Source organism: Alnus glutinosa, chromosome 10 (assembly GCF_958979055.1).
Source record: "Alnus glutinosa chromosome 10, dhAlnGlut1.1, whole genome shotgun sequence".
NCBI lineage: Eukaryota > Viridiplantae > Streptophyta > Magnoliopsida > Fagales > Betulaceae > Alnus > Alnus glutinosa.
In genome coordinates this window covers 14,633,811-14,655,949 of record NC_084895.1, presented here as the reverse complement: position 1 = coordinate 14,655,949, position 22,139 = coordinate 14,633,811, and the positions used below count along the sequence as shown (strand labels likewise).

Below are 22,139 nucleotides of genomic sequence, written 5' to 3'. Positions count from 1 at the left end.
GTGAGCATTAATTTACTTTGCTTAGATATATTTGAGAGTTTATGACTAATTTGGCCAAGTTATTTTCCTGGTTGTGCAAAAGTAGGATAGCTTCTTTCCTCATGCGATGAAAAAGTGCACTATCCGAGACTCCCTAAAGGTACATCTTTCCTTCTCTGACTATTTGCTTCTAGAAATTCTGAATAAGAGAAAAGGTCTGTGATAAGATGGTCAAATTGACCACAAGTTAGTTGAACCTAGAATCTAAAAACTCTGGCATTTCCTCTAGCTTGCAGCACCATAAGCAGTTATTCATATGAATTTTGTGCTTTAAATTTGTCTATTCACTGCTTCTGTACTGAATTTGCAATATGCCCTACCTTCTATGAGCAAGTAAAAATTTATCTTGTCCTTCATGGTACAAGTAAAACACTTCGGTGCTGTATCTTAGGGGGAGTATATCAGAAGAGGATGGCTAGGCCCTAGTAAGAGTAAGGTTTGACTTTTGGCTAATTTGTCACGGATTCTCTCTTTTCTTTAGGAAATCCGGTTGCTCTTGTCATGATTTTTCAAACCTTGTGGGTTCAGTCTTCACACACACACGCATTGCTTGAGTTGAGTTGCCTATTTGAATTTTCCATGATCAGGAAAAATTATTTGTGCTAATTGAAATCTCAACTCTCGTTTATATCTCTGTTTAGTTTTGAGATGCTCTCTGATTGTGTTATCAGTTGATTATACATGCGTGTTCTGACACTGACTTGAGAAAATTTGATCTCTGTTAAATTTTCTCAGTTTTTCTGGTGTTTCAGTGTGGAGCGTTCAGACGGTCTCCATTGAGGTCCGGACGGATTGGTGGTCCGGACAACACTCTCTTGGAGTCCGGACAGGGATGGAGCCCAATCATCCGGACAGGACCTGATTGAGTCCGGACGCATGCGGCAACCACCGGGCGGACGGTGAGTAAAACCGTTCGGACGCGCATGACCTGTCCGCATGTTCCCAATGCAGCGCGCGTCCGGACGATGTTAATGCTCCGTCTAGACGGGGACCCCACAGTGGCTATAAATTCCCCTGCTCGCCGTACTCTCCTCATACCCCACAAAATCTAAACTTTTGGCTGTTTGTGAGTTTTCCTTCTTGTGAGTTTTTGGCATTTTGCATTTTTCCTCTCGTATTCTAGGTATTTTTCTAGCCTTTTTCTCTTCAGTTTTTTTAAAATTGTTAGAATGTTATTTATTTTTGGAATATGAGATGCATATATCTGCCATGTTTGAATTCCTTGGGCTTAGTTGTGATATTACTCTGTGTTTATTTTTTTTACTGCTGTTATTATGCCAAATTTTTGTTTATCCTAACAAGAACATTTTTTTTGGAATATTTTTTTTGCAAAATTCTTGTTGGATCTGTTGCAGAATCATGTCAGCAGGTAGTCCACCTCTCAGGGTCCGTCAGAGGACTATAGAAGATAGGGTTGCAGTTCAGGCCAAGATTATGGACCGCACTGTCATTGTTGAGCTGAACGTCCTTCGGTCCGATATCATGGTGCCACCGCTGGATAATATTCTTGCCATTATCCAGGCGTACAATTGGGGATATCTTCATAGCTGTGCTTGTGTGGTGTACACAAGACTGGTCAAGCTTTTCTACGCCAACCTGGAAGTGGTGCAGAATGATGATCATGGAGTAGTGCTTCAGTCCTTTGTTGCAGGCCATCTCATCACTGTTGATCCTCAGGTCATCAGTCACATCATCCGAGTCCCAGTACTTGAGATTTCGGCCAGCCCATACAATGAGGTGGTGCTTCCTCCTTCCCTGGATGAAGGAGGAGCGCCCTCCTACCATCCGGATTGGTGCTTTTTCACCCTCCCACCGCATGCTGGCCAAGATCATTCAGCAGAACATCTGGCCTGTTGCTTGTCGCAGTGACCTGATCCTGAAACGGAACTAGTTTGTCTATGCAGTCCACCTTCCCTTGCATTTCTGCCTGTGCAAGCATATTTTGGGTGTTATGTTAGAGGCCCGTGATGAGGGAAATGCTGGTCTTCCATTTGGCTGCCTGCTCACACAAATTATTCTTCAGTCGGGCATCAATGTCACTGGTGAACCGAAGATGAAAATCCAATAGCCCATCAGCAAGCAGACATTGATGAAGTCCAATGCACAGCTGCGGAGAGATGACTTTGATGATGAGGTTCCCCCACCTGCTGCTATGCCAGTCGGCTTCCCAGATATGGCTTCATCCTCATAGACTGTTCTGCCATCTGAGCCGGAGGTCAACTATGCTCAGATTATGGAGGCTCTTGCTGCTCTACAGGGGGGATGAGCAGCATGCAGATGTCTATGTCCTCCATGCAGCAGTCCATCACTTCCATGCAGCTAGAAGTGCACTCCATCAACAAGCGCGTGGAGCAGAACCAGCTGGACCTCAAGGAGTGCCTGAAGTATCATCATCCTAGTAGTGATGATGATGAGGATGATGCAGATGGGACTTTACCCCTGCCTGAGGACGTTTGATTCCCTCGTGTTTTCTTTGTTGTCTTTTTGATTTTTTTCTTATTTTGAGACATTTTGTTTATTTTTTTGTTGCTTTGTTAAAACATTGGGATTTATATTACTCTGTTTAACCGGGTCCTTCTAAGACCGTTAGGGGGAGTAATTTTTATTATTCGGACTTATTTTTTACTCTGTTTTACCCTTTGTCCTTTTGTGACAAAAAGGAGAAGTAATTTTTATTTTTTGGACCGAGAATGTATTTCCAAACCGGTCAAGTGTTTTTGTCCTAGAATGGCCAAAGGGGAAGTTTGTTAGTTTTATTGGCCTCGTTCTGTGTTTGGACAAAAACACTTATATGTAAAGATGCTGTAAACAGGGATTCCACTATTCAGAGTGATGTCATAAGATTATGCCTGCAAATCAGAATTATTCAAGTTCCCTGTCAGCCGTCCGGACGATCGAGCCATCCCGTCCGGACGCTTACTATTCCTGCTTCATCCGTCCGGACGCAAACAGTCTAGCATCATCCGTCCGGATGACGTGTTCATTCCGTCCGGACCCCATACTGTATCGAGAAGTTTATGTGCCGGCCTCCAGCACGTCCGGACGCCTCTCAGTACTCGATCTGTTTTTGATTTCTTTCCAAGTTCCAAGAAAGGGAAGATCAGTTAACCATCCGGACGATGTGGTATCCCGTCCGGACGTGCGTCTCAAAACGGCAAGAATCGGAATTCAAATATCACGGTCCGGACGTCAGCAAGCCTAAGTCCGGACGTGCGTGCAACCTATATGGAAATTGCCGATTCAACTTCAACCGTCCGGACACCTGCCCTTCATGGTCCGGACTCGCGCATTGCGGATATGGAAATTGCGTGTTGAAGATCAGCCGTCCGGACGCTCAAGATTTTCAGTGGAATTTTCGGAAAATCCTGTCGCACAGTTGTCCGTCTGGACAGCCAAGGTTCACAGTTCGGACGGCGTCCGTACAAAACACTGCATTCACCCATTTGAACCCCCAGCCTATAAATAGAGGCCCCTGGGCATTGAGAACTGCAAGAATTTGGTGTGAATTCCATTAGAACTTAGAGAAGTCAGAAATTCCTTTGAAGCCTTATTCAAGTGTGCTGTTGCCGTGCTGTAAACTGAAGTCTATCTTAGGGGTCCGCCCTAAGGTAAAGGATTCCATTGAAGACCTCTTCAGATAGGTGACCTGGTTGGGAAGTGTTCGTGTTGGGTTACACGTCAGAGAGCAAGGTACGACCACTGCATCAGTACATGTGATTGTTACTATCTTGTATCTAGCTTTGTCTTCTAAATAGTGGAATTCTTGGGTTTGGCTGCCCCATAGTGGTTTTGCTCTTGATTGAGTTTTCACTTCGTCAACAAAATCTCTGTGTCTTTTATTTTCCGCTATGCTTAATTTTTATTGACACTTGTTACACACACTTTATTTTTAGAAGTCAATTTCAATTTTCACAAACAACTGAAAGAAATGACAAGCCATAATTTTCCACGTAGCATATTACAAAGAGTAGTAGAAAAGGCTATCACCATGGTTGTAATAGAGAAGAAAAGGGTGAAAAGGCCTATTATCATTTTTGTTGGTAACAATTTAAGGAAATCTTCTTCTGCATAACGTGATGTGAGGATTCCCAAAAACCTCAAGACTGAAGTTCAAGAGGAAAAGAGGGACAATGCATCCGATATTATAAAGACCATAAACCATGTTTTATGTATGAAAATTGGGAAGCCTGATTCTTGGTTGTTGCCACCTGGAACAGTAAAGGCTGCAACAAACGTAATGGTGACGATGAGAACAGCTACCACTGAACAAGAAGTTGCTATGCCCTTCATCCATTGCTCTCCTGCTTGCATCAGGTCCTTATGATTCTTTGTAAACAATTCACGGGGAGTTAAACCGTCTTTGTTTAAAGCTTCATTAACCTAGGGATGGACAATGCTCTCCACCTCCTGCATTTAAACAAAATCTTAGAAAGAAAGGTTTCCAAAACATAAATGGAATTATATATCGATCAAAGGCAATATTGGAAAGAATGAGAATTGGACTGTATACTAGAGGTAAAGTACTAAATATTAGGGTTAAAGACTTATTTGATACCTGAATTTTGCAAATTTTATTTTTTTGTACCTGAGTTTTCATTTATATTACAGATAATATATGGGTTTTGGGAAAAAACCAACTTGGTATCTCTATTATGTTTTTCAACTAAATTTTAATACCTTGCCACATGTCAACCTAGGCACAATATAAAAAAAAATTAAAAAATAAAAATAAAAATCTTTACCAATTAATTAAAAAAATTAAAAATAATAAAACTTAAAAAAATTAAAAACAAAAAAAAATTGAAAAGAAAAAAATAAGAGGGGTATTTAAACCAACGATTGGCAAAGAAAAAAAATTAAAAATGTCTTTCAATTTTAATGTTATGAACGATGTAAAAGTAGGGGTGGGTATCGGGTAAGTCGATGTCGGAAATAGCATTTTCGATTACTAACCCGCCCTTGTCAATAAAATCAGATAATTACCCGACATCTTTTCGTTAAATTTTAATTTCGAAATTGTCAGATAAATCGAGAAAATCAAAAAGTCGGTAATAGTCGGTTGGATAAATCGGTAATATGAACACATACAGATATGCCCATAAACACAAGCAAACATCTAGAAAAAACCAAGTAAAACTCAAAACATGAAAATAAAATAAAATAAAATTATGTGAAAAATGTAATAACAATAACTAGAAGGATCTAAATCAGTCAGAAAACGATAACAAAGAGTTTCGTAGATCGAAAAACAGAGAAAAGCATAAACGACATAGATCTACCATCTATGCTGATTGTTGTACCTGGTTTACAAAGAAGCAACAAGAGGGAGAGTTTGGTAGAGAAGCTGAAAATGGAAGAGAAGTGAATGGGCCATGGTTGGTGAATGAGCTTTATGAAACCCCAAATGCAGTACTTCTGGTTTGTTTGGTTGCTGGGGGAAAGTTAACCGAGGCAAAGAAATTAAAAAAGCATGGAATCTGAAAGACGTTTAAACGGATGACCGAACGGGCGAAGGGGCAGACGGCTGAACTGGTTGAGGGGGGAACGGGCTAGGGTTTCTGGGTTTGGGGGGAGACGGCGCTGTGGGTCTAAGCTAAGGGTGAGGGTCAAGTGAAGTGAATAGGGTTTCCAAAAATTAGATTATATAGGTGTTCAAAACGATGTTGTTTTGTTAAAAAACTAATTAAGCCTTGGTCATGTTGGGTAAGTCGGTAACCGACTGAAAAAACCATTTTGCCGATTATCGACCGACCCGAAAAGTTGAAAACTCTTTTAATTTCGAATTTCGATTTTATAATTAATCGGTAGGCGGTCGAAGTCGGTTTGGTAGTGGTCAGCATATTTTCAGTAGTTGGTAATCGGATAATTTACACACCCCTATGTACAAGTCACGAGTGGGTCATAATAAGTATTTAAACCATCGATTGGCAAAAAAAAGTTGCATTTACCCTCAAATGTACCAAATATAACTTATTTTCAAAATAAGGGTTAAATACTTTTCTGCCCCTATGCTTCATTTCATACTATAGTTGATACCTCGTTTATGACTAAAGACAAAGATGGTACTTCCGTCCAAAAATTGACGGAAGTTCACGTCAGTACTCTTAAAAAATTGATGTCTATCCTATGTCCCATTAAAAATAAAATTTAACAATAAAAAAATTAAAATATTAAAAAAATTCTTTTTGAAAAAAAACAATAGTTGGGCAAAATGGGGTGGCCGGCCACCCATTGTCCTTGGAGGTGGTTCTGCCACCCTCAAAGAGTAAAATGAGGATGGGTCAGGGGCCAAACCTTAAGTCGATTGTTTTTGGGCCTTGTGGGGTGCGGCTCGAGTCACCTCATGGCCAGTCTAGGGTGGCTAAACCACCCCCCAAGTTTCTATTCTCCTTTCTCTGCTCTAGCATCAATTTGTCACGTATTGCTAGCAGTTAAAGTATACCGGTTATTTATCCAAAAAAAGGAACTAAAGTTGGAAATATAAAGTGCATGAGAGATATGACCTTAAACCACTGTAGTTCTCTTTGCACCTCCAAAGCTGGACCTGAGATGTGGTTAAGCAGAGTGGAAGGTGCTGACATCCCTGCCATATGTAAAATGAAATTGCCTTGGGCATCGCTATCATATATCATAACCTTCTTCTCTTCAAGCCCGTATATAAGGCTAAAGATTTTAGCTTGTCGATGTAAGACAGCAAGCAAGAATATGTTTCTTGAATGACGCCGGAATAGAATAGTGATTATTCTGTAGGCTAATTGTAACGCCCAGTAATTTCAAGCTTTTAAGAAATTATTGATATTGTTGAGGAGACAATATCCACATGTTTTTATAAGAAAACCTAAAGTTGTTTCGAAAAATTAAAAGATCAAAACCTAAAAACCCTTAAAAACCAAAAGTTACATTTAAGCTTTAAACTTTGATTGAACCGAAAATAGGCCAAACAAACTCAGATTTAGATAATTCAAAAACCGTTGTGCTTACAAAATAAAGATCTACCATGTGGCAAAAGTTAGTAAAAAGTCCACCAGTTGACTTTTGACCCGAGCCTAAATAACCCAACTGTCGATATTAAACGAAAAACTATCAAGAATAATATCTCCATGCTTCTAGAAACATTTATATATAAAAAACAAGAGTAATGATGAAAGGATAGGATATCTCAAGAGTAATCATGACAAGAAAGAAAAATCAATAAAGCAAGTGTGAACGCAGAAAGTGGATAAAAGATATTTTGGCTTTATAGATAGAAACTTTGACTTGACTGGAACTAAGTCAAAACGAACTCAAAATGAGACGAACCAAAAAGAGAAAATGTTTGTCATGAAGTCCTCTATCTACCCTCAAAATTTCACATCAATCGGAGTAGGTTTGACCATCGAAATAATTCTCGGAGTAGGCTGCCCTCTAGTTGGACGAAAATTCTAAATTCTAAATTTACAAGACATTATCCAATAAGCTAATTCTTTTATTACATACCTAAATACCCCTACCTTCCTCCTATAAATAAGCATGCAAGGCTCCTTGTTTTCCACACAAATCCTAGACAACTTTCTTGAAAGCTTTGTGCTTTGGTTTTCTCTCACTTTTTCTCTCCTTCTACCACACAACCACTTTGGTGTTCTTGAAGTTTTTTCTCTCCAAATCAAATTTGTAAGTAAATCTTGACACTTCCTTCTTATTATTTGATTTCATTACCTGTTTACTTGTTTCGTTACTACGGCGTTGGTTTAACAACCCCCGTATTTATTTACTTGTTTCTTTACTACGGCGTTGGTTTAACAACCCCCGTATTTATTTACTTGTTTCGTGTACGGCGTTGGTTTCACAACCCCTGTATTTATTTACTTGTTTATTTCGTTACTACGGCGTTGGTTTAACAACCCCCGTATTTATTTACTTGTTTATTTATTTCGTTACTACGGCGTTGGTTTAACAACCCCCGTATTTATTTACTTGTTTCGTTACTACGGCATTGGTTTAACAACCCCCGTATTCATTTACTTTAAAATGCAATCCTACAAAGTGGCTGTGCCGCTAAATTCCCTATCTCTTTACATAAAAATATTATCTTGTTAGGATTCATGTTGAAGTAATTACCTTTTAATTGATAACTAAAAACGATGAGTAAAGTGATGTAAAAATATACACATTTTTAATATTGGAAAAAGGACTGATGTATATATCATCTTCTATGTATATATTTGTTACAGAAAAGGAGCTAAGAAACTACACCAAGGAGTGTAAGTATGGATGTACTTACTGAGGAATGATTCTATGTTTTATTAGGATTGTGTGGTGTGTGTTTATTGCATGTGGTTGTTCATGCATTGCATGTTGTGTCCAATTAATATAACGGCTGATGAGATAGCCATCAACAAGCTGATGTAGTAGCAAGTGGAAGAAAGGCTAGTCAGTGGATCCAGGGGGTTCAGAGTGACCCAGGGGTGTCCGAAGTCCTAATGTATAACTAATGCTGGGACCGGTAGGATTCCCCGTCTAAACAGGTAAGACTTTAAGTGGGAGGCAAAGGACGTGAACGGGTTCAGATAACCTAGAATGAGAGGTCTGAAGAAAGATGATCATAAAACACAAACTAAATGGTTACTACGATGCATATTCATACAACTCTTGCATTTATACTATTTATGAACTGTTATTAATCTGATGGTAACTTAGATATGAAAATAGATGACTCACTTGTTTGTCTATGTAAATATGATGACGTCATATTTACATAGTTACTGATGCAGATCTGGAGAATGAAGGCATGGACCTATATGCCAGTTTTGATGGTTTTTTGAAACCATTAACGAACTATCATGTGCTAGCTTAAAAATTACTAGTTGCGCTTATATGTATTTTGTTTTATGGCATGTAAATATTTATAACAATGTCATGTTCAACATGTTTTATGTTATATGCTTATGTGCCGCCTGTGGCACTAATTTTGATGCACCTAGTGTGCATATAGGATGTAAAGATAAACCTAAGTAACTTTTAATAAACGTATCGAGGTATTTCAGTCAGCTCTAAATGTGTTATGCTATCAATTCCTAAGGCTTTAGAAGAAAAAAAATATATTCCGCTGCGAGAGTTTATCTCTGATGTAGTAATGTCACGTGGAAACCGGAGGTTTCTGCTTACGAATTTGCAGGCTCAAATTCTGGGCGTTACAGTTTGGTATCAGAGCAGTTCGCTCAGGTGACCATCGAAATTGACCTACCTAGAAACTAGGGCATAACCAAAAGCTACTTTTAATAAACGATTTTATAAACCACATAAAAGACTTTGTTTGAAGAATGTAATGTTAAGTTTGAAATAATAGTAAATGAATAAATTATAGAACTGTAGAAGCATCAGTTTTGTTTCAATATGCTATGTACCCGAAGTAAAATAAAAACTTTTGTGAGTAATCTATTTGTAAGAATTAGAGAATGATAAGCTTTTGAAGCTAATCAATATGTATCTATGTGATTAAATGTATTGTGTAGTATTTAAATTAATTATTATTTTGGTGATTAGCTTGATGCGATGGTACAGAATTATGGCACCTCGACGTTACCCTGTTCGTAACGAAAACTACGGAAACCATCGTCATGGCAACCGTGATAACGAATTCCCACCTCCACCTCCACCTCCGCCATTTAATGATGGAGTGAATCCGGCCTTAGCTCAATTTATGGCTGAAACAATTAGGCAGTTTGCCGAAGTAGTGGCAAGAATTCCACAACCTGCCGGTCGAATGGCGCAGGTAGGTTGTTCTATGCGCGATTTTGCTAGCCAGCAATTTTGCCTATTTGATGGAATGCAGGGACCGTTAGTTGCTGAAGCTTGGATTACGGATATCGCGCTATTGCATGAGATCCTTGGCTGTACTGATGAGCAAAAGGTTAATTATACAATACTAAGGCTAACCGATGAAGCTGCAAGATGGTGGAAGTCTAAGAAAGGACTCTTAGGAATAGAGTTGGGATGTGGAGTTGCTATCCCTTGGGATAGGTTTGTAAAAGAATTTAATGGGCGTTTCTTTCCAAGGGCACAAAGGCAGATACGGGCCATTGAATTTCAGAATCTGGTGCAAGGCACAATGACGGTAGAGCAATATTCCGCTAGGTTTATTGAACTATCAAGGTTTGGCCTCAACTTAATTCCGGATGAAGAAACAAAGGCGGAACGTTTCGAAAATGGCCTTAATCCTCGTATTAAGGAAAGAGTCATGTGCCACGAGATTAGAAACTTTGTTAAATTAGTCGATATAGCATCAGTTGCTGAAAGAGGAATGCGTGAATCATCCGCCGCTTATGAACTGAAGAGACGAGCAGCATCACAGGTGTCATACCCATTCAAACGACCTGCACTTAGCACTGGAAGCAGGCCAGCTGAGAAGAGGAATTTCCCTCCTACAACAGGGAATCAGGTGCCTTTATGCCAGAGGTGCGGGAAGGTGCATGCTGGAGAGTGCAAGGCTAGCGAACCAAATTGCTTCAGGTGTGGTCAATTTGGCCACTTCAAGAGGAATTGTCCACTAGATGCCCCAGAAGGATCCCGACCCCCAGGAAGCAACTTCCCACCAAGGCGACCCGCCCAAGCAAGGGTGTATACCTTAACTCCGGTTGAGGTAGACGAAGAAGAAGAACGAGGTGTTAACGATGTTGTGACAGGTACCATCATTTTGTTTGGTATCCTTGCGTGTACTCTTTTTGATTCAGGAGCTACACATTCATTCATTTCTGAAGCATACATTAAATTACGTCATGTTAGCACACGACCTTTAGTACAAAGTCTTACGGTTGAAACCCCTGGAGGAAAGAAAGTTGTATGCGATAAAATGGTAGAGAACTGTCCAATCAATATAAAAGGAAGGAACCTGCCCAAACTCCGGTTCACCAATTCTGTCTGGCCATCTGTCTGGGGGTGGTAGGCACTACTAAAGTTCAACTTTGTCCCCAGTTTTCCCCATAAGCTCCTCCAAAAACTACTAATGAATTTGGTATCCCGATCTAAAGTGATGGATCGAGGGACACCATGAAGACGCATAATCTCCCTAAAGTAGAGATGGCCGATCCGAACAGCATCCATGGTCTTCCTGCAAGCTACGAAATGGGCCATCTTGGAAAACCTATCAACCACAACCAAAATGGAATCACAGGCCCGTTGGGTACGAGGCAAGCCCAACACAAAGTCCATGCTGACATCGAGCCACGGAGCGTCAGGAACCGGTAAGGGGGTGTACAAGCCTGCATTGGTGAGAACACCCTTGGACTTCTGGCACACATAACAACGCTCCACAAAGTGAGCCACGTCACTGGTCAACTTGGGCCAATAGTAGTCAGAAGAGATAAGAGCCAACGTCTTGTCCCGCCTGAAGTGGCCCTCATTATGAAGTTCACTAATAATCTGTTGCCTTAGTGAACAATCTGGAATGCACAATTGTAACCCACGAAACAGATAACCATTATGCAAAATGAAATCAGAACGGTGACCATCTGTTACCTCCTGAATGATCTTCCCAAAGGAAGGGTTTGCTGCATACATGTCAGTGAAAGCTTCAAATCCTGCGACTCTAGTACTCATGGTGGTGAGGAGCATCGTACGACGACTCAGTGCATCTGCGACACGGTTTAGACTTCCTGCTTGGTGCCTTAGTGCAAAGGTGAATTCCTGTAAGTATGCCACCCACTTGGCGTGCCGTCTACTTATCTTGTGTTGACCATTGATGTACTTCAGAGCCTCATGATCGGTAATAAGGATAAACTCTTTGTGTACCAGATAGTGACGCCAATGCTTCAAAGACTGGACGATGGCATAAAACTCCAAGTCGTAGGTGGAATAATTCTTCTTTGATCCCAATAGCTTCTCACTGAAAAAAGCTATGGGACGTCCCTCCTGACTGAGAACGCCTCCAATTCCAACTCCCGACCCATCGCAGTTTACTTCAAACACCTTCTCAAAATCAGGGAGTGCCAAAACTGGTGCCTCGGTCATCTTCTGCTTGACTAGTTGGAAACTGATCTCTGCCTCCTCAGACCACTAGAACTCACGACCCTTGAGGCACTCTGTGATGGGAGCGATCAGGGTGCTGAAATTCCTGATGAATCGGCGGTAGAAGGACGCCAACCCATGGAAACTCCTCACGTTGTGTAAGGTCTTTGGCTGGGGCCACTCCAAAACGGCATCTATCTTGGATTGATCTGCATGGACACCATCAGTAGATACAACAAAACCAAGAAAGGTTACCGATGTAGTGAAGAAAGAACACTTCTTCTGATTAACGAAGAGGCGCTCTGTTCTCAACATACTGAAAACAGCACGAAGGTGCTCAAAATATGATGTCCAGGTCGGACTATAGATGAGGATATCGTCGAAGTACACCACGACGAATTTTCCCATAAAAGGCCGCAGAACCTGATGCATGAACCTCATAAAGGTACTGGGCGTATTGGACAACCCAAAAGGCATCACTAACCACTCGTACAGCCCATGTTGCGTCTTGAACGCCGTCTTCCACTCATCTCCAGGCCTTATTCTGATATGGTGGTAGCCACTTTTAAGATCAATTTTGGAGAAGACCCGAGAACCGGATAACTGATCCAACATATCATGCCAGCGGGGAATTGGGAACCAGTATTTTACGGTGATCCGGTTGATGGCTCTGCTATCAACGCACATGCGCCATGAACCATCTTTCTTTGGTACCAACAGGGCAGGAACGGCACATGGACTCATACTCTCACGGATGTAGCCCTGCTCCAGCAACTCTACCACTTGCCGTTGCAACTCTTCCGCTTCCTTGGGACTGAGGCGATAAGCTGGCCTATTCGGCAAAACCGACCCAGGAATCAGGTCAATCTGATGCTGGATATCTCGCATCGGTGGTAGTCCGGGGGGAAAATCTTCTGGCATGAGGTCAGAAAATTCTGATAGCATCCGCTGCACTTCTGGCGGCAATTCTGGAGTCTCGTCTACTGCACTATTCCCACAAGGCAGTAACGCATAAATTCTGTCTTCACACTTAACTTCGACTAAGAACCTGGACATAGAAAGCAGGTTAGCATTATCGGCTACCTGGGCAGGACTGGCTCCATCCCGACGAGGGGCTAACACAATCTTCTTCCCTTTGATGCTAAGGGAATAGGTATTCTTCCTGCCATCATGCACCACACTGCGATCATACTGCCTAGGTCTGCCTAAAAGTATATGACAAGCGTCCATAGATACGACATCACACCAAGCATTATCAAAATACTTCTTGCCTACAGAAAAAGACACTAGGTATCGTCTATCTACTTTTACCTCACTTCCTTTGCTGAGCCACGACAGCTTGTATGGCTTAGGATGATGTTCGGTCTTCAACTGCAATTTCTGGACAGCCTCATCAGACACTACATTCTCGCAACTGCCACTATCAATGATCATCTTACATACTTTGTCGGCCACCATGCAAGTGGTATGGAAAATATTGGTTCTCAACCAATCATCTCCAGAGTCCCCCTTCGGAGTCAGCAGACTCTTACGAATGACTAGAGTCTCTTGGTCGTCTCCATACAGCACCTCTTCATCTCCATCTTCGTCATACAATGGATCTCCAGTCTCCTCATACGTGTAATCTACCACGTCTTCCTCAAGCTGGAGGTTTTTGCCCTTCTGGCTGGCAGGTTTCCTGCATTCACTTGCCCTATGCCCCTGTTCCCCACATCGATAACATTTAACATTAGGGTTAGAATTACCCTGTGTTGGCGGCTGGACAGGACGGGATTCTTGGGGCCGAACCGGACGGTTGCCTTGATCGCTTCTAACCACGAGCCGCTTGTTCTGCTGCTTCTCTGCGACAAGTGCACGCTGATAGGCCTCCGAAACAGTCCACAGTGAGTGTAGGCTGAGGGCATCTTGTAGGGGCTGTCGCAATCCTCCCAAATACCGATCCACCATCTGCTCTTCTGTCTCAGATAAATCATTCCGCGCGATCAGCTGATAGAACTCCTCGGTGTTATCATCCACCGATCGCATGCCTTGCCTCAACGAGTGAAGTCGCTGAAACAGGGTTTGAGTGTAGCCGAACGGAAGGAAGTGACTCTTCATCTTGATCTTCATCTTCTCCCAATCGGTGATCTTGGCTTTGCCTTGCCTCTCTCTTGACCGCTTCAACTGCTCCCACCACGCAGATGCTCGACCCTTTAATTTGATGGCGACCAGTTTCACTTTGTCGCGATCAAGGACTTCCTTATACTCAAAAATCCGCTCTATCTCATTCAACCAATCGATGAAACCTTCGGCTTGTAACGTGCCAGAAAACTCGGGCAAGTCTACCTTGAAATCGAGGGCTCCATGATGACGTTCCCGACCACGGTGGTCCCGGTTTGGAGCGGGATTGTGATACGGGTTGTCGAAGGTGGAATCGGAATCGGAGTTCTCCATCTCACGATTGCCGAATTCCTGCACCGCAAGGCGCTGGGCTAATTCTGCAACTTGCCTCTGCAAATCTTCAATCATCACGTCCTGAACGCTACGATCACGGTGCGGAGCTTCTTCATTCGGAACCTGCCCACGACGACCACCACGACCACGACTACCAGCCATCGAAACTGATGAAGACCACGTCTCAGGAAGGTGCTGAAGCTCTGTTACCAATTGACGCCGGAACAGAATAGTGATTATTCTGTAGGCTAATCAACAAGTAATTTGCAAGTGTAGCGCCCCAGTTTTTAAAACATATTAATAATTTGATTAAAGATGAAAAATGATTATTTATGTGAATAAATAAACGATCAATTGTTTTATAAATATTTTCAACTGATTTAATAAACGGTGTTTTAATAAAACTGATAATTATTTTATATCCGAAAATTACTGAGTTAATAAATAGACAAAATAATTAATCATTAGATTAATTGGCTTTATTTTTAATTGTGCAAAATATTATTTGACACTTTATTATTTAGTGTAATAATAATATGTGTAATAATGTTTGTAATTAAATAACATTATTTATGAAACGAACCCAAATAATAATTTTTAATAAGACAGATTGTATTAAAATGACCACGAGTAAAATACCCTAGCGGCTGTTAAATTATAGAATTATCATTACACTCTCTCTGCGTCATCCCTTGCGTCGCATTCCACTGAGCTTTATAATAAACCAACAAAGTACTCTCCAGCTTACTCGTCCTCCACTCTGTTTATTATAAACCCTCCAGCCTGCTCTCCAGCTCCTACACTTATTACCCTCACGTTTCATCAGCTCCTGCACTCATTACTCTCACAGTTATAAAACAGAGCAATGTCCCTCTTCATATCGCACACTTCTTCCTTCTTTCTTTCTGCTCTTTTCTCCTTCTTTCTCATTCCTTCCTTTCTCTCTTCAATCTGAGAGTTACAGGAGACAGAGTGAGAAAGTGAGAGACGGTGAGATGGAGGGAAATAGAAGAGAGATCCATTTCTGCCATCGAGCAAGGCCACATTCCTGTCAAGCTTCACACTGAACGAAGACTCATCCTCCAGAAAACATAGATAGACGTGATCCCACAACTATGGCAGACAAGAATACAACAACAAATGATGGTTGAGTGAGTGGATGTTGTATAAGATTATTTTAATGGGGTAAGTGGGCTGCTGTTGGGTGGAGTGCATATGCTATTCCTACGTAGGGCATCCGAAGAAGCACTTATTTCAATCAACTTAGAAGGTATATATATATATATATATATATATATATATAATAATAGACACATGGGTTTATTTAATGGGTATTTTAGAATATAATTTTGGTGAATATATATAAAATCGGGTAATTTGGAAATTGTCTTATTAAAGTATATTACATTTATTATTTTAACCAATATTAGGTATTTTAATAATAAGTGGAATAATACGTGTGAATTAAATATCGGTGAGTGGTGTGTGAATTAAATATTGAGGAGTGGAATAATATGTGTGAATTAAATATTGGTGAGTGGTGTGTGAATTAAATATTGGTGAGTGGAATAATATGGAAAATTGATATTTTTGGTTTTATTAGAAATATTAGTATTTTGTCAGAAAATGGGTTTAAACTAATAATAATAATAATATTATGTAAAAGAGGTCCTATAATAGAATTAGGATTTTGTGGTAAATGATGTTAACACTTTTTAGGTGTATATGTATTTATAATTTTACAGATGAAGAAATATGAGACTGCAAATATGGCTGTAAGTATCTCTATACTTACTGAGGACGAAGCTGGTGGATTTTTCCATAATATTGTGTTTATTGTTTTATTTAATTATATGCATAGGAATAGCATATTGCATGCTGTTAATAATTCTGATGCAGGGTTAATAACAAGTTGGTTGTTGGGATGACCAATGGACAGGCATACCGCCTGTGCGAAAAACAATAATAAGTACAAGTTGGCTGTTGGGATGGTCAATGTGCTAGGCAAGTTATGGCTACTTAATTGACTGTCGGGATGGTCAATGTACTTGGCTGTCGGGATGACTAATGTACTAAGTATGCTACTTTGACTACTAGTGCGGAAAAGCTAAAAGAAAAACATAGTAAGGGAGTCCGTGCTCCAATAATTAGCCGCTTAATCGAACAGGGATTTAATGGCCCTGGTATGAGAGGAGTGCAAGAAGAAAATAAATAAGACTGTGCATATAAAACTGTCATTACATCATATCATTGCATCGTATATTGTTAATTAAATCAGTAATCATCATATTATTGAAAACAGTGAACTCACTAGGTATTTTTGTATTTTCTCTCTGTGTTATATATTAATACAGGTTATGAAAAAGATGAGTATCAGGATTGTCCAGACCTTTAGGTGATCTTGATAGCAGTGTTTGAGGTTGGGATGCCTCCATTTTGTGGACTGCTGTGTTCCAGTCCTTTATTATATTATCTTGAGAATGATATTTATATTTTTGTTGGTGTGTATTAACTATACTCTAGTTATTTTGGCTTGTAAATTATATGTGCCGTTTGTGGCACCTATTTTTAATGCACCTAGTGTGCAAATAGCGTGTAATGATAACCTAAGCAACTTTTAATTAATGTTTTGAGGTATTTCAGTCAGCTCTAACGTGTTATGTTATCAATTCCTAAGTCTTTAGAAGAACAAAAAAATATTCCGCTGCGAGAGTTTATCTCTGATGTAGTAACGTCACGTGGAAACCGGAGGTTTCTGCTTACGAATTTGCTGGTTCAAATTTGGGGCGTTACAGCAAGGAAGAAACAAGAAAATCACCCAAAAACAGAGAGAAAACTCTGAATTTTGATAATTAATCAATAACAATAATCTGTCGAAAAACGCCCACAAGCCGGGCTTTAATAGCTGAAAATTAGGTTTAGGAGAATTTTTGCCAAAAATAGCAAAATCCCGAAAACCCTAATAAAACGAAATACGTAATAAAATAATTATTATGTCGAAAATCTGGCCCAAATCGGGCTCAGAATCACCTCCTAAACAATAAACGAAAAGTTACCATAAATGGAAAAAAATATCTAAAATTAAGGTTTTGACAAGGAAAACAGCGAATTTTGGGGCTCGAAATGAGGCGCATTGAGCGAAGCTGGGTGGCCACGACGTGCGCGCCGAAGAGAGCTTTCCGAATTGGGGTCATATGCGCGAAACGGATACTCGTAGCCAAAGTTATGGCCAATTTACTGCAGCGCACTCGGAAATTGCCCCAATTAGGCCAAATTACGATTTCTTGCCAATTTTGCGCTGATCCGCCTGCTCCAGGTATTTCAGCGCCATTATTGTGCAATTTGACATCTCAACGTCACCAGACTCGGATCCTCTGCATCATTGAATCTCTATCAACTGTCCGCAAAAGATCTGGATTTTCTTTAACAATACGAAAAAGAAACTCAAAATTTCCGTTCTTGATAGCACAGAAGATGGCTCCATCAACGCAACCTTTCTGCCTCTGTTGCATATTTGACATTGATATCTCTTTGGACATGAGATCCAAAAGCTTTTGACAATGGGCGTGGATCCCCTCCATTTCATGTAAATGCTCAATTCCTTTGTCAGTAGTCCAATCTATGTTAAGTAAACTAGATGGAACTATTAATAAAAACAAAACAAAATGAAGAGTAGGAAGTTTCAAAAAATAAATTAAGAAATAGCATACCGGAGAAGTTACGTAGATTTGAAACCAGTTGGCGCAATCGAGCAAGCACTGCAACAGTAGAAATTAAATTATCTCACTTATACACTAGAAAGTTATAAACATAACATAATTAACAATGTATTTGTTATACTAACTTGTAGTTTGTGCATATTCCCATGACTAGAATCACTTTTTTTTTTTTTTTTAAAGTAATAAGAAACTTATTTTTAGAATTAGCTACATCTATAATCGAATCATAAGGAAAAACTATCATCCTAGGTACATCGATACATCGATCGTAAGACCAAGTAAGTATGAAAAACGGAGGAATAACAGAAAACACACGTGAATAGTAACATGAACAGTGTTTTTGGGAATAGAAATCAACGGTGAAAGAAACACACCACAACGGAGTCTCACCACTGTATTTGGACAAGTGTCATCTCACAATATTAGGGAAAATTCCTGTGTCAAAAAAAAAAAAAAAAAAATTAGGGAAAATTCCATAACTTCATTCAATTGCCATTAAAGATCTTGGTTACATTCCTTATAAGGTACTACCTGCTTATTGAAGATAAATATAAAACTAGATAAAGCAAGGATAACAATAGACTGAGAAGATAAATCAGATATTCTCCATCTTCATCCAACTCGAAAAACGTGAGTGAAAGTAGTTATTCCAGGACACTTCTCTTCCTCTTCTAGCTATTTACCACGAACAAGTGTATTCCAGGACTCCTCATAAACCGACCCCACTAGCCTTCAAATAGGCTAATAGATAATGAGATGAGATAGGATTCATCTTCCATGCATGTCGACACAAACACACCACCAAGAAACATAATATAATTGAACACACAAATGCAGGTAACTAATAGAACTACGATGGAACGCAAACCAGTAACTGACTCCGTCATACATACACCATGCTGATATTCTATCATCCTTGCATTACACTTTTCTCCTAGCTATCACTCTCTTAGAGTGATTCCTTAATCACCCTTTCTAAATTTAAGCATCAGAGGTATCCCGCTAGCACCCCAACAAATCTCTATATTCTCTATTAAAAATTTTAAACCTAATTCTAACCTAATTTTAGAATCTAGTTAAAACTGTCACATCACGATAATTGAAAAAAATAAAATAAAGGTAATATATAACATTTCTGTTTATAAAAAGACTTACGGTAAAACAACCTAAGCAAACATTCTTAAAGAAGTCTTGGAAACCAGATGGAACATTTAAAGAGTAGCAGTGTGGAGATAAGCCGAGTACAAAAGTTGCGTGTCAAACGGTGCACTGTCCTCGTCCACTCAAAAGGATCATATTAACACGCACGCTTTGGTTTGGATTGGCAAAAACTTTAATAACTAGTTATCCGGTTAATAACTAATTTTTAATAACTGGCGGTCGGTAATAACTACAACTGGTCTATCAGTTATGATTATTTAAATGGGAATAACCAGATATCCTGATTACGGTTGTGGTTTTGAGGAATGTATACCCCTACATGAAGCAATGAACTGATGGCCTATTCGAGCGTTTTCCCAAAGCATTTTTATTTTTTGTGAGATAGAGTTATATTTTTTAACTTTTTTCTTATGTGAAAGGTAAGTCTTTTTAACTTTTGACTCGAGCGAAAGCAGAGAGCCAGCGATGGGCTACATCTTTACTGTATTTAAGTGTATGAAACAATATTACACAGGGCTTTATTTATATAGGGACTAAGAGTAGTAAGCAAATAAATCCTAGAATATTAAGGAATGAAATAAACCCTAACAAGGAAACTAAATCAATCATAATGTTGTAAATATTCTAACACGGTAGAACATAGTATATTATATGAAAAGAAAAAGAAAAAATTATTAAAAATAAATAAATAAATAAATAACCCAAAATATGATTTTCATTGTCACAAACGAACCTTGGAGAAGAAAGTTTAGGCAAAAACATACCTGAACCGATAGTTTTTGCTTGATCGCTTTGGCGCTTTTCTACCTTTCCAACGTCCAAACGAATTTCATTGGTGGCACCAGCCGATTGAATGCACGTACCTAGCTTTCACTGCAAAAGAGGCCATTGATTCTAAAGTAAGAATTTGATAGTAATTAACAAATAAAACTTGAGCATACCGGCCATATGATCAATAAAAACACATTTTTTAAACAAATACTATAATAAAATTGGCTTTAATTAGGTTTTTTGCAATTATTCATTGGACGGCGTTACATGTAATGCTTAGATCGAGAAATTACGTCCATCTAATTAAGGTGTGTGTGGGGGCATATATATATAATACGAAAGAGAGAAAAGAGATCGAGTGGTCCTAACAGGAGTAGATCCATCGTTCCAACACGCGAGCTGATCTCCACTCTGGAATATTGCATAAGCCATGGCGGACAAAGCATACAAAGGGGAGCAATTATCTCTGTCTAAAGCAAGAGTCAAACGTGGACAACTCTTGATTAAACTCCAAGCAAAATCTGTTGCATATTTGTTTTGTGCCATTAGCATACAGAAAACATTGAACAATTAAGAAGGGATTTCAAATCATCACGAATAAAAACGACCGATGGATTGTTAGACGAAGAGTTCTTACCTAAATTTCTGGTATATATAGCCTGGGTACAAAGCGTAGCACCATTGACGCCGTTTTCTGGCATTAGATCTTCCGGCGGAGTTAGAGAATAGAGTTGGCCAGCCAATGCTGTATGCCTAAACTGAATAGCCATAACAACAGGAAGTATATTTGTCGCATTTCCAATGCTGACCAACTTCTTGTTCCCGCTAAGCATACGCTTTGCCATCTGGCAGTTTCCAATAAAAAGAGCCTCAAATAGATCGAGCTGTATTTCCCTTGTAATCTTTTATTTCCAAAGCGTCTTCCCACATCATATCGACCAACACCTCCACTTTATGCAAATGTCTCGCAACAACAGCATATGAAGAGCCGTCTGCCCCAAAGCTGTGATTCTTACATTCACTGCATTGGGTTGGAGTTCAATGAGCTCCCTTGCATCGTACAAGTTACCACTTCGCAAAGCGTCGGATAAGGCCACATACTCATCATAGAAATTGCTCTCGTTGTTGTCCATCCCTGCGAAGTTTCTCTTGTTTTCATAGAATGGTATATATGATGATGAAATGAAACGATTCTGAGATCTACATCCCAACTATCGGATGACATTTTGAACATTTTCATTATGAAACTAAAATTTATTTGCACACTTGAAGGAATAATTAATCTTCAATTCGTAATCTTAGAAAGGAGATCATCGAAGGAGAAAATACCTGTATTTTTAGGGACGTACATTCCTTCCAAAGTATCCCAAGCATCCCTGGCGGAAGTAATCTTCCTAATCTTAGAGAATGCGTCCGATCCGCATGAAATCTGGATCACATGCAAAGCCATGGAATTCTTCTTTCTCCAAACCATAATAGTAGCTTCATCATCTTCTAGCAGATTAGGATGTTCTGTGGTTGCATTAACAATGACCCAAAGATCATGAGCCATCAAATAGGTTTGTACCCGAACACTCCAATCCTCATAATTATGTTTATCAAGAACTGCATGAACAGCCGCAGACAAGCCTGCCGTTGTTTCCATGTTTTGATCTATATAGTAACTCTGAATGGTTTCCCCGCCCCTCTCTCTGCCTCTATCTCACTCACTGCCAGATTTGATGCAAACAAATGAATTCAAAGGGCTGTCTTCAAAAACCGCGGCTCCTAAATCTCACTGCGTGGTTGTGGTCACTGGTATCAATGATATTCTGTATAAAGCTTCACATAGAGTCTAAGGCAAACGCTTCAGCGACAATCAAGCTGAGGATAATAATCCTAAATCAACAACACCACAGCCACGACTTACGAAAAATGAAGATGCAGTTAAGAGTTGATAAGTTAGAATTCAAATGTACGTAAACATATCTCAGATATAGATAACATCTTTTATATATATATATATTCAACTGTAAACATGTCAGATGATGATAC

At 39.7% G+C, this 22,139-nt stretch overlaps 1 protein-coding gene across 1 annotated transcript; it reads right to left on the bottom strand.

Annotated features, from left to right (window-relative positions):
- Nucleotides 1–4,245: 4,245 nt before the first annotated feature.
- LOC133879086 (uncharacterized) lies at nt 4,246–21,750 on the bottom strand. The gene is made up of 9 exons (XM_062317634.1): nt 21,435–21,750; nt 21,122–21,240; nt 20,743–20,950; nt 20,475–20,626; nt 20,099–20,201; nt 18,165–18,212; nt 17,843–18,055; nt 6,543–6,757; nt 4,246–4,446 (listed from the first exon to the last, which is right to left on the bottom strand). Exons 1-9 carry the CDS (start codon nt 21,748–21,750, stop codon nt 4,420–4,422), a joined length of 1,401 nt encoding a protein of 466 aa, XP_062173618.1. The 3' UTR covers nt 4,246–4,419.
- Nucleotides 21,751–22,139: the final 389 nt, after the last annotated feature.

Bases quoted from the DNA above. Each gene is read 5' to 3' on its own strand.
- LOC133879086 (XM_062317634.1), bottom strand. From the start codon at position 21,750: ATGGAAACAACGGCAGGCTTGTCTGCGGCTGTTCATGCAGTTCTTGAT. The intron at 21,241-21,434 runs GTATTTTCTCCT...GAAACTTCGCAG, and splicing joins GTACGTCCCTAAAAATACAG to GGATGGACAACAACGAGAGC. The intron at 6,758-17,842 runs ATTCAATGATGC...TATTCCGGCGTC, and splicing joins TTTGCGGACAGTTGATAGAG to ATTCAAGAAACATATTCTTG.